The sequence below is a fragment of the Myotis nattereri genome, assembly GCF_964212035.1.
Source record: "Myotis nattereri genome assembly, chromosome: 11".
Taxonomy (NCBI): domain Eukaryota; kingdom Metazoa; phylum Chordata; class Mammalia; order Chiroptera; family Vespertilionidae; genus Myotis; species Myotis nattereri.
The window spans coordinates 5,124,329-5,136,904 of record NC_138086.1 but is presented as its reverse complement, the minus strand read 5'-3'; the positions used below and the strand labels follow the sequence as shown (position 1 = coordinate 5,136,904).

The 12,576-nt window shown below is 44.1% G+C and overlaps 2 protein-coding genes across 4 annotated transcripts in view; one reads left to right on the top strand and one right to left on the bottom strand.

The window, feature by feature from the left end:
- Positions 1 to 2,335, bottom strand: part of XRCC2 (X-ray repair cross complementing 2) — a gene marked incomplete at both ends in the record, with an annotated part of 32,480 nt that extends 30,145 nt beyond the window's left edge. The window contains one exon of the mRNA XM_081101730.1: positions 2,297 to 2,335. Within this exon, the coding sequence (XP_080957856.1) occupies positions 2,297 to 2,335 (39 nt within the window). The remainder of the gene's footprint in view (positions 1 to 2,296) is intronic.
- Positions 2,336 to 2,575: 240 nt separating this feature from the next.
- LOC308527459 (small ribosomal subunit protein eS4-like) lies at positions 2,576 to 11,448 on the top strand. Of its 3 annotated transcripts, XM_081102784.1 has the most exons (3): positions 2,593 to 2,681; positions 6,525 to 6,578; positions 9,834 to 11,448. In XM_081102784.1, exon 3 carries the CDS (start codon positions 9,870 to 9,872, stop codon positions 10,659 to 10,661), a length of 792 nt encoding a protein of 263 aa, XP_080958910.1. In that variant the 5' UTR covers positions 2,593 to 2,681; positions 6,525 to 6,578; positions 9,834 to 9,869; the 3' UTR covers positions 10,662 to 11,448. The 3 variants fall into 3 exon arrangements, with proteins under 3 accessions (XP_080958908.1, XP_080958910.1, XP_080958909.1); XM_081102782.1 differs by lacking the exon at positions 6,525 to 6,578 and having other exon boundaries at positions 2,576 to 2,681; XM_081102783.1 differs by lacking the exon at positions 6,525 to 6,578 and having other exon boundaries at positions 2,599 to 2,644.
- The last annotated feature ends 1,128 nt before the right edge of the window (positions 11,449 to 12,576 follow it).

Sequence of the window (12,576 nt, the reverse complement as noted above, 5' to 3'; positions counted from 1 at the left end):
TAGGATCCATGAAAACAGTCTTTGCAACTTTGTTTTCCTGGATGAGCCCGTATGAAATGTCTTTTCCCTACGATTCACAAGATGTGGGAAAGGTTAACCATTTATTAAGGTGGTAATTCTAGTGGATTAAAATTTTAAAGTAGCTTATTTCAGTTCCTTGGGATAATTTCTGACTTTGCCTCCAAGGAGAATCCCTAAAATAGACTAATGTGCACAGAAAGAAAACACCATCCAAACAGCAAGCACTTCACGGAAAAGCGGCTTGCTTACTGGTTTTAACAAAAGGGGAGAGAAGAGCGGAGCACCCACTGCCCAGCTGCCTATCTTCTCCCCTCCACGCCACTCCAAGTAACATAAGCAAGGCAGTCTGGCTTAGGATCTGCAGACAGGCAAGGCAGGCACAGGATATGAGGCTAAATTCTTTGTTCAGTGATTTGGCTGCGCTGGGCTCCCGTTTTCTGGATTAGCTAGGCTTGTTCTGACTGCAAGTCATCTCAGTTTAACCTGGTGTCAAATGATCATTTAAACAAGTAAGGCTGTGACTGTAGTGGTTCTTATATCAACCAGTGGGTCTGCTCTTAAGGAGCAAGGGCTGGCAACCCAGGGCCAGCAGGCCAAACCGAAAATAAAAGTTGTGACAGAAACCGCTTGACCTGCAAAGCCTAAATGTTACTCTTTGCTAACTGGTCTTCTGAAACAGTATGGGATCGTAATGGACTCCATCGTGACCAGAAGAACTCCATCTAGAGGCCTGACGATGGCTTTGGGCTTTCAGTAAAAGTCCGTAGTTAAAGGAACTTAACCACATTCTTAAAGGAAAGAATGTATGATGATGACATCCTTTCCAGAAACATGTTCTGCTAGAGCTGTTTTGTCCATTTAATGGTAACCGGAATATTTGTGCAAGCATTATTGTACAGGCCCTATGACCACCCCGGGATCAACCATGGCCTGATGACGAAGACCTGCATCCTCTTTCCCAAGCCCTACACACCTGCCAAGGCCCCTCTACAGGACACCCACAAGGACCCCTTGGGGAGCTCGGCTTCCCTCTTCTGGTCGACTCCCTTGTGCACAAGGTCTTTTTTCTTTTCTTTTGTTAATCCTCACCTGAGGATGTTTTCCACTGATGTCTTAATAGAGTGTGGAAGGCAAGGAGAGAGAAAGGGAGGAAGGAGAGGGAAGGCGCCCCAACCAGGGCCGGAAATCGAACCCGAGACCGTGCAGTGTGCCAGCTGACGCTCTAACCCTGAATCACCCTGGCCAGGCTGCACAAGCTCTTTCCAATAAACTCTGCTTGGTCTGTACTGAGTTCCCTGCGCACTTCTGTGACGCTGAGATGGAGAACCTGGCATCCTAGGTGCCTAACACCTCCTTCCCTCGCCCACATAACAGACCCTTCCTGGCGCACCTCCCCCTTCCCCAGCGCTCGCCTCCCACCTGCTCGCAGTCAGGGCTTAGCTCCGCACGCTGCCTGCGGGCCCCCTGAGCGAGCCATGTGAATGCCGAGCCGACTCCAAACGGTCCTTCCAGGAGCCGCTCAGGCCTCTGCTCCTCCCAGCTCGTCCCCCTCCTCCGGACAGCATGACCCCCACACACACTGTAGTGTTTGAGCCAACCTCTCTCCTAGTTCTTCAATGGCACAAGTTGTTTCTTCTGTTCCTGACTCCTATTCCTTAACCAGTGGGTGACATAGAGTGAATGTCTGACACTTGGTTCAATTCCTAAACAAATTCTTGCAGGGCATCCAATCGCCTGTGGCTCTGGAGTTACTTAGGCTGGAAATGTAACCTGGGGTGGCGAGGGCGACGGACGGTTCAAACACCGCCTGTTCCAGAGAAGCGGCTCCCACGGGCGACGCCTCCCTTCTCGGAGTTCCTCTCGCCCAGGGACCGCCTCCTTAGATTGTGGCAGATTTGAGCCATAATCCCAGAGAGCAGACACCAGTTTGACCCCCATCTGTGCACGCATGTCTCGGATCTACGGGAGCGACTTCCTCCGGGTCCGAGCCTGCGCTTCAGACCGCCCGTCTGGGGAGACTCCGCGTGACAGGGCCTGGCTCCAGGTGCACGGGCAGGCGGGTGCACAGGTGGGGTGCTCAGGTGGGCAGGTGCACAGGTGGGGAACACAGGTGGGCGGGTGCAAAGGTGGGATGGGGTACACAGGTGGCGGGACTCTAGGCCCAGTGCGTCCCCGGCCCCGAGCCGCACTCCCGACCTTCCCGGCTTCCGGCCTCCCTCATCCGCCAGTCCTCCCTGTCCACTTTTCCTCTCGCTCCCACCCAAACGACTCTCACCTCCGTCCCAGACTCCGCCCTGTGGAAGTCACTACACATCGCCCCGAATGCTCGGCGAACCAGGCACTCAACTTTCCCGCCACCAGCGCCATTTACGGCGGCGCCAGTCACGCGCGTTGACCTGTTGACCCGGACGCGAACGTGCGCGCTGCGCCCGCCCTCGGCCGGGAGGAAGTGGGCATGCGCAGAAGGCGGGCGGGCGCAGAAGTGGGCATGCGCAGAAGGCGAGTGTGCGCAGAAGTGGGCATGCGCAGGAGGCGGAGCTGTACGTGCGCAAGGGAGCGTGGGGTCAGAGCGTCAGACACCATTGCGCGAGAGACCATTGCGACGGAGACCGAGGCGCGGCCGGTGACTACTTTCTTAAACTTCATTTCGTTTTTACTAGGTAAAATTAACAGCGTGTACTTTTTATTATTTTTTACTACTAACAAACCATTTACCGAGTAAACAGGCATTTTTGGTCTATTCTTGGGTTAAAAGCCTCCAGCTGCCTGCGTATGTGATTCGTAGTGAATTCTGAGGAAAAAGGACGCTAAGTTTAAAAGAACTTTAAAAATATGGCGGGCCTGCATATTGATCCAGTTCTTTTGAAGATAGAATTTTAGTTCTATTGGTTACCAAGTGTTTATTCGTTAAGATAGACATTAAGTAGATAGACACATAGACGGATATGGAGTATTTCGTGCACGTGAGGCCTTGCGCCACGTTCTGGGAATACAACAGAGTAAGAGCCGTGCCTGACGGAGTGTACAACCATTTGATTTACCGGAACGTGTTTTTACTTTACAACGGCTGTGTCGGTTGTCTTATTCTTACATTTGACGGCGTGTAATTAAAAAATAATGCTTAGGCCCTAGCCGGCTTGGCTCGTGGCGCGGCCTGCGGACTAAAGGGTCCGGGTTGGCTTCCGGCCTAGGGCGTGTGCCTCGGCGGCAGGCTCCTCCCCGGCCCCGGCGCATGCCGGAGGCAACCTTCCGTGTATTTCTCTCACATCGGTATTTCTCTTTTCCTCTCCTTTCCACTTGCTCTGAAAATCAATGGGAAAATATCCTCGGGTGAGGATTTAAAAAAAAAAAGTTTATAATGGTACTAATCGTTAACACAGTGCATGGTATCTGCCAGACAAGGGCCTAACTGCTTTATATATAATAACAACCCGTTGCGCCCCACACCTTATGCGGCAGGTACTTGTTATCCCCGTTTTATGAAGGAGGAAATGGGGTGCGACTTTGGCCCACATTACTCTGTTGACCAGATTGTAGTGAGTGAACACATTTTTTTTTTTAAATATATTTTATTGAGTTTTTACAGAGAGAAAGGGAGATATATAGAGAGCCAGAAACATCGATGGGAGAGAAACATCGACCAGCTGCCTCCTGCACATCCCCCACCGGTCATGTGCCCGCAACCCAGGTACATGCCCTTGACCGGAATCGAACCCGGGACCCCTCAGTCCGCAGGCCGACGCTCTATCCACTGAGCCAAACCGGTTTCAGCTGTGAGTCAACACATTAATGTGAAATGAATTCGGACGGTTCCTCAAAATAAAACCACTTGGTTATGAAGGAAGGAGGGAACATCTAGAAAAATACAGGGTTGGCAAAAAAAAAGTTTATAGTTGTGAGTACACGAAACAATTTATTCTTGTGCTATTATTTATTAATGAAGCTGTTAACCTGCATGTCTTCTTCCCTTTAGAACAACTGCACACCTACTTTTGCCCACCTCTGTATATAGAATGAAGGAAGAGTCTTTTAAGAAGGCAAAGCCTGGGGCATGCTTAAATGCTGGTAGGCATAGAAACTTAAGGGTTAAAAACACCATCTGGCCTTAGCCAGTTTGGCTCAGTGGATAGAACATGGGCCTGCAGACTGAAGGGTCCCGGGTTCGATTCTGGTCAAGGGCACGTACTTCGGTTGCAGGCCCGATCCCAGTAGGGGGCATGCAGGAGGCAGCCAATCAATGATTCTCTCTCATCATTGATATTTCTGTCTCTCCCTTTCTCTTCCTCTCTGAAGTCAATAAGAATATATTAAAAAACAAACAAACACCATCTGAGCAGCATACTTGGAGTCCAGATCTGAAAAGGAAGGAGGGTATAGGTATAAAAATCAGCTTTAGATAGGGGAGGGTGTCTTGTCCACCCCCTAGCAGAGACAAGGAGTCAAGAATAGCTGCAGCCTTAGCTGGTTTGGCTTAGTGGATAGAGTGTCCGCCTGCGGACTGAAAGGTCCCAGGTTCAGTTCCAGTCAAGGGCACATGTCTGGGTTGTGGGCTTCATCCCCAGTGAGGGGCATGCAGGAGGCAGCCAATCAACGATTCTCATCATTGATGTTTCCCTCTTCCTTCCTCTCTGAAATCAACAAAAAATATTTTTTTTAAAAAAAAAGAAAAAGCCCTGGCTGGAATGGCTCAGTGGGCAGAGCATCGGCCTGTGAACTGAAGGGTCCTGGGTTCGATTCCAGTCAAGGGCACATGCCCAGATTGCGGACTCGATCCCCCATGGGGGGCGTGCAGGAGGCAGCCAATGATTCTCTCTCATCATTGGTGTCTCTCTCTCTCTTCCTCTCCCTTCCTCTCTGAAATCAATAAAAAGATATTTTTAAAAAAGAAAGAGAATGGGTGCAGATGCAGCTGTTTGGGGGTAGGTAGCTCAGAAAGGCTGAGGAGGTTTTAATCTGAGGGCTTAAGTTTTTTTTCTCCAAAGAAGAAAGCAAGATAGTAGAATTCCAAGACTTAAGTTAAAGCCAAGTAATCTGTAGGACTGTTACCCATCTATAGGCTCTGCTAAAATTTTTCCTTAAACATGATTCTTGATCCATTCTAGTACATGGAACAGTGGGTTTCATAAAACTATAGAGCAGTGGTTCTCAACTTTGTTGCCCTTTAAATACAGTTCCTCATGTTGTGACCCAACCATAAAATTATTTTCATTGCTACTTCATAACTAATGTTGCTACTGTTATGAATCGTAATGTAAATATCTAATATGCAGGATGGTCTTAGGCGACCCCTGTGAAAGGGTCGTTCGACCGCCAAAGGGGTCGCAACCCCCAGGTTGAGAACCGCTGCTCTAGAGTATGGCAGTAATTATTTTAACTAAGGATATTTTCCTGCAGCACTCATTGTCTGTAATCACATTTAATACTTAGCATGTATGAGCACTCTTTCTCATTACACAGAGCTTTTTTTCCCTGAGTTACAGTCTTCTTGAAATCCAAGATGAATTTTCTGAACTCACCTTGGATTTTGATGTCAAATGCAGCTAGAATTTTCAACCTGGTTCTGTTACTTATCACCATGGTACATGTTACTTTATCACCCTGGACCTTAGTTAACAAAGTGCTATAATGGCTAAATGAAAAAATGTACTAAGACAGCTAGCACAACACCTAGCACAAAATATGGATACCCTTTCTAATTTCCTTTATTTCTTAGATCATCACTTAAAAGTGCCAAAGATTCAATATCTACTCAGTATATATCTCCTGTTTACTATAATGGCAGTGATTAGGGCCAGATTAAGGGATGAGCCCATCAGGTAGGTATCCAGGGTGGCTAACCATAAAGGGTGCTAAAACTTCTCTACATACTAAAATATTCTGAGAATATGAGATGGGGAAAAAACTGTTTATTGCAATTCCTTCCAAGGAGAATATGGTTAGGAAGGAAAAGCCCTTGGAAAGAGGGGAAAGGTCAGTGGGTTGTGATGGAAGGCAGAGTGGACAAGCTGGCACAGTCCCACCATCAACACTCACCTACTCTTCCTTCTCCCCACCCATTCCCACACATAGAAGCAGAATTCTGAATCTAAAATATATATATATTTATATCTATATAAAATATATATATATATATAATACATATATATTTATATATATATAAAATGTGCCAAATTGTATTATTTGCTCCCCAAGCAAGTCCATAAATGTTAATCCAATTCTGATGGTATTGATGATGGTGATGGCTTAAGCTAAAATCCTTTTAGAACTGGGTAGGGTCCTTCCTGGATTTCCTGTCTTAGAAAAGTGAAGTCTTTTTTTGTTTGTTTGTTTTTGTTAATAACACAAGGTGTCAGTTGTTTGTATAGTAAACAAAGCAAAGTCATGCCTCTACTGCCCATTATAAAAGATTTGGGTTTCCTGAGCTGAAGTTTCCCCTGGGGTAATGCCACCCACTTCACCTGCAAGCGTTCCCTTACTCTTTTCCCATTGCCCTGTGGTTGCAGGGACTCCAGTAACCAGTGCAAGGAAATACTGCTGTTCTGGATGTTGCTGTTGCTGTGAGTGAGGCTAACTTGTCCACTTGCAGGCTCTTTACAGTTCCTGATAACCCACACTACACAGTCTATAACGGGATAAATTAAACATTTTTCGTGAACAAAGCAGAAGCTCCGAGAAGCATAGACGTGACTGTAATTGAGACAGACAGGAAGACTTTTTTTTTTTAATTGTGGCAAAATAGATGTATGTGCCTCTTATTCTGACCTAAAAACTTTTTATGCCTTGTTAAAATTTCTTGATAATGGTTTGGATCTAAATTTTATGATTTGAACTAGAAATTTAAAGCTGGTAACAATAATGTCCTGGGATTCTAAAAGGCAAGAATTTAAACTAGTAGCATTGGCCATTACTAGCAGAACAAACTTTTCTGTCATGAAAAAGCTTTATATAGAGATAACTATTTTTCACTCATCTATTTTAAAAGCCTAGGGAATAGCATGAGCTTATGAAATATGTCTTGTGGGTAATACTAACGTTGCTCATTATATAGAGTATTTTTGTTTGCAAGTCACAAAACATCCAGCTCTTACTGGTTTAAGTAATAAATGGAATTTATTGGGTCAGACAGCTGCAAGTTCAGAGGTACGACAGCTTAAAGGTTAGTTTAATTGAGAGGATCAATTACACAGGTACCTAGTTTCTTTTTTCTCTAGACAGCTTCTTCTTTTTTATTTTTCCCCTCATGGGACTATGTGTCTATACTTGAAACATTAAACAATCCGGGAATAACTGGGCTGGTTGGCTGAAGCCTGAGCCACATTCTCAACCTTAGGCACAGGGGTTGATGTATGTTTTTTCAAAGGTTATAGGCTTTGTGGAAAGGAGTGGATAACAGGAAATGACAGTGAGAACAACAAAATAAGAGTAGTTGGGGGAAGTGGGGTAGATGCTGGGGACGCAACCTTACTTCATTATACCTTCCACAATGAGGATCCGTATATGCAAAGCCACATATCTAGGTCACCCTCCTCTTCCATGCCATGCACTTCTATACAAAGTAAATCTTTCCTCACATATAAAGAATCAGCCTCTTAGGAAGCAGGCTTTACAATTGAATAGCTGCTCTGTACTAAATGAGTTTCTCGGTCCTCACCCTGTTCCTAATGAAGATTATGTGCTGGTGGAAATAGTCCAGTCCTTAGGCACACCTGTTTCCATGGGCCATCTTGCACAACATGGTTTTGAAAGTTTTAATACTCTAGAGCAGGGGTCCTCAAACTACGGCCCACGGGCCACATGCAAATACAAATATTATATTTGTTCCCATTTTGTTTTTTTACTTCAAAGTAAGATATGTGCAGTGTGCATAGGAATTTGTTCATAGTTTTTTTTTAAACTATAGTCCGGCCCTCCAACGGTCTGAGGGACAGTGAACTGGCCCCCTGTTTAAAATGTTTGAGGGCCCCTGCTCTAGAGCAGTGGTCGGCAAACTGCGGCTCTTTGGCCCCCTGAGTGTGGCTCTTCCACAAAATACCGACTTCTGTGCATGGGCCACGAAGTTTCAATCACACTGTACGTGTGTGCCCACATGTGGTATTTTGTGGAAGAGCCACCTCAAGGGGCCAAAGAGCTGCCATGTGGCTCACGAGCCGAAGTTTGCTGACCATGGCTCTAGAGAAATCACTTCTCTTTTAAAAGAATGTATGAGGCACTCATAAATTGCTGGTAGAAATGCAAACATGTTCAGTCATTTTGGAGGGGAATTTGGCAATCTCTAACAAAACTTTACATTTATTAACTTTTTGATACGTCAATCCTACTTCTAGGAATTAATCCTAAATCATGCCTCCAATTCCACTCTTAGGTATATGCACATGAAATCCATTTAAATGGGTTTTAAATATGTTCCTGGGTGTGCCTCTAACTTCCATGAGATAGTAGCCTCCATTTCTTCCTCTGTGAAGTGGGGAAATTGGAATATATAATAGCTTCTGCTTGAGAGTCAGTTAAATTCCAGGCACTATGGTTATTGTTCTATGTATATGATTTCCAACTCTTCCCTGCAAGGTATTTATCCTCCTCTTATAGGGAGTACTTTGAGGACCTGAGAGGTTTAGATTATGCAGTCCTCTAGCTAGTAAGTACCCAGGTCTGTCTGACTGTAAATTCTTCAGTCTTCCTAACACATTAGTTGCTTCCAGAAGATGCAAAGATCTAAGGCCTTTTACAACTCTAGATTCTGTGATTCTTAACTCTTTTTTAAAAATTAAATGTATTGGGCCCTAACCAGTTTGGCTCACTGGATAGAGCATCAGCCTGCGGACTCAAGGGTCCCAGGTTCGATTCCGGTCAAGGGCATGTACCTTGGCTGCGGGCACATCCCCAGTAGGGGGTGTGCAGGAGGCAGCTGATCGATGTTTCTCCCTCATCGATGTTTCTAACTCTCTATCCCTCTCCCTTCCTCTCTGCAAAAAATCAATAAAATATATTTTTTTAAAAAGTTAAAAAAAATTAAATGTATTGGGTTAACATTGGTTAATAACATTATATACATTTTAGGTGTACAATTTTTTTTTATTAGTTAAGGTATTACAGATGTGTCCTCATCCCCCCCCCCCCCATTAACCCCCAACCTCCCCCCACACACACACACACACACACTCATGCTCTCATCCCCCTGTTGTCCATGCCCATTGGTTTGGCTTATATGTGTGTATACAAGTTCTTCGAGTGATCTCTAACCCCTTACCCCCTCCCTCCCCTACTTTCCTTCTGGGGATTGATAGCCTGATTGCTGTTTCTCAGTCTGTGGTTTGGATCTGTCCCTTTTCATCAGTCTACGTTGTTCTCTATAATCCACAAATGAGTGACATGTGGTATTTATCTTCTCTGACTGGCTTATTTCACTTAGCATAATGCTCTCCAGTTCCATCCATGCTGTTGCAAAAGGCAAGAGTTCCTTCTTTTTTTACCGCAGCATAGTATTCCATTGTGTAGATGTACCACAGTTTTCTAATCCGCCCATCTGCTGATGGGCACTTAGGCTGTTTCCAAATCTTAGCTATGGTAAATTGTGCTGCTATGAACATAGGGATGCATATATCCTTTCTGATTGGCGCTTCTGGTTTCTTGGGATATATTCCTAGTAGTAGGATGTATTGGGTTAACATTGGTTAATAACATTATATACATTTAGGTGTACAATTTTATAATCTATCATCTGTATGTTCTGTTGTGTGCTCACCCCCCAAAGTCTAGTCTCCTTCTGTTACGATATATTTGACCCCTTGTGATTTTTTTTTTTTACTTTTAAGGAAGAAGAGAGTCCTCTTTCCGTGCCTAGTACAGCCATGGCTCGTGGTCCCAAGAAGCACCTGAAGCGTGTAGCAGCTCCAAAGCATTGGATGCTGGATAAACTGACCGGGGTATTTGCTCCTCGTCCATCTACCGGTCCCCACAAGCTGAGAGAATGTCTCCCTCTCATCATTTTCTTAAGAAACAGACTTAAGTATGCCCTAACAGGAGATGAAGTAAAGAAGATCTGCATGCAGCGGTTCATTAAGATCGATGGCAAGGTCCGAACCGATATAACCTACCCTGCTGGCTTTATGGATGTCATCAGCATTGATAAGACAGGAGAGAATTTCCGTCTGGTCTATGACACCAAGGGTCGCTTTGCTGTTCATCGTATAACACCTGAGGAGGCCAAGTACAAGCTGTGCAAAGTGCGGAAGATCTTTGTGGGCACAAAGGGAATCCCTCATCTGGTGACCCATGATGCTCGTACCATCCGCTACCCTGATCCTCTCATCAAGGTGAACGACACCATTCAGATTGATTTGGAATCTGGCAAAATTACCGATTTCATCAAATTTGACACAGGTAACCTGTGTATGATCACCGGAGGTGCCAACCTGGGAAGAATTGGTGTGATCACCAACAGAGAGAAACACCCTGGTTCTTTTGATGTAGTTCATGTCAAAGATACCACTGGCAATAGCTTTGCCACCCGGCTCTCCAATATTTTTGTTATCGGCAAAGGCAACAAACCATGGATCTCCCTTCCCCGTGGAAAGGGTATTCGCCTCACCATTGCTGAAGAGAGAGATAAGAGACTGGCGGCCAAACAGTTGGTGAAATGAGCTGACGTGACATGATTAGAAGAGTCTTTGTCCTTAATTAAAGATAATGCAGCATGGGGGGGGGGGATGGGGAAAATGGACACTCCCACTAAGATGCTAATAATTCCTAACCTAAATTTCATTCCCTTTTCCTGTGGGGTTTAACAGCTAAATGAGTATGACAGTCCTTTACCCTAAAGTCATTCTCACTTCAACCTCTTCCCTTTTTTAGATGCCCGAGTTAGTTCATTGTACTTTTCAGTTTGTAACCAGCTATCTGCTCCTGAAAAGCTCTTATTTCATTTATTTGTTTATTCCCTTTTAGTCACATTTCTTACTTCCTATCTCATAGCTGCATGGGCAATTACTCTGATGTATTTTCAGCATATATTTGAATTTGTAGGTTTCTAGCAAATTAAGTAGTTTTGTTTTGACTTTATGTAATTGTAATTAAAATGCAAATACAGATTTTAGTTAATGGTAATGTATTAGTATTGGGTTATGAGATATAACAAATACACCATACCACTGTAGGATGTTAGTAATTGGTGAAACTGATGCCAGGTACATGACAGCTCTGTACTATCTTAATTTTTCTGTAAATGTAAAATTACTTTAAAAAATAAAGCCTGTTAAAAAATGTATGTGTACAAGGATGTTCATGGATAAAAAGATGCTATTTAAACTGGTAATTTAATGTATTTATCACCTTTTATATTAAAACTAAAATGAGGGGTAAAGTGTGACAAATACCTCAATATATACACTACTTTTTAAAAATTCCAATAACATTAAAAGACTAAAATATTCTATATAAATTATAAGTTCTCATAATTTATATATTTTTTTTAACTACTGAGGGGCAAAGGAATATTTTTTGCCTTGTTTAAATAAAATATAACTGAATTAGGAAGCTCATTTCCCCCCACTTTACACTCAAAATTATTTTGTTCCTGGTAGTCCACAAGCCTCCTGTCAAGCTGAAATATCTAACTTTTCTTCATTTTTTAATCTTAGCGTTTGTAAGATATAAATAATAGATGAACGCAGAATTTCTGGGGATAGCTGAATAGCTTATGCTCAGTACTAACCTGTTTTTAAATGTCCGTAGACACCAACCCAAAATGTATATCAAAAAGTTGTCAGTTGCCCTAACCAGTTTGGTTCAGTGGATAGAGCGTTGGCCTGCAGACTGAAAGGTCCCAGGTTTGATTCCAGTCAAGGGCATGTACCTTGGTTGCGGGCACATCCCCGGTAGGAGGTGTACAGGAGGCAGCTGATCGATGTTTCTCATCAATTTTTCTAACTTTCTATCCCTCTCCCTTCCTCTCTGTAAAAAATCAATAAAATATATTTAAAAAGAAAAGCATAGGAAAACATCAAGTCAAATTAGGGTTTCAGGCTTCTCTGCCTCTGATAACCACCGCTGCCTCTTCTCTCTGGGAACATGAAGGAAATGGAATGGAGAAAGACACCCCCCCCCCCCCCATTTTCCCTGGCTCTTCTGTCTCTACCTTCACAGCTCTAGGTTAAAAGGGACCTGAGTGGTACCATGATCAGGTCCTTCCCCAAAGTAGGAATTCCTTTTAAAGCACTTATGCTCTGCCTGACAGTCTGCTTAAGCACCATCGATGTCAGGGAAATTGCTAGGGCACCCCTCTCCCTTTCATTTTATTATGTGAAAACAGGCAGAACAAAAGTGAGCAGGGTAATTCCCCATCCTATCCCTGTCTCCCTGTGGCAACCATTGTTATGGCTCTACATATTGTTTTAAGAGGGTTTTGTACACGTATTCATATACGTGTAGCAGTCTTCCTTCAACCAGCACCAAACGTGTGTGTGTGTTTGTGTATTTAAAATACAAATGATAGCCGAAACCGGTTTGGCTCAGTGGGTTTGGCTCAGTGGATAGAGCGTCGGCCTGCGGACTGAAAGG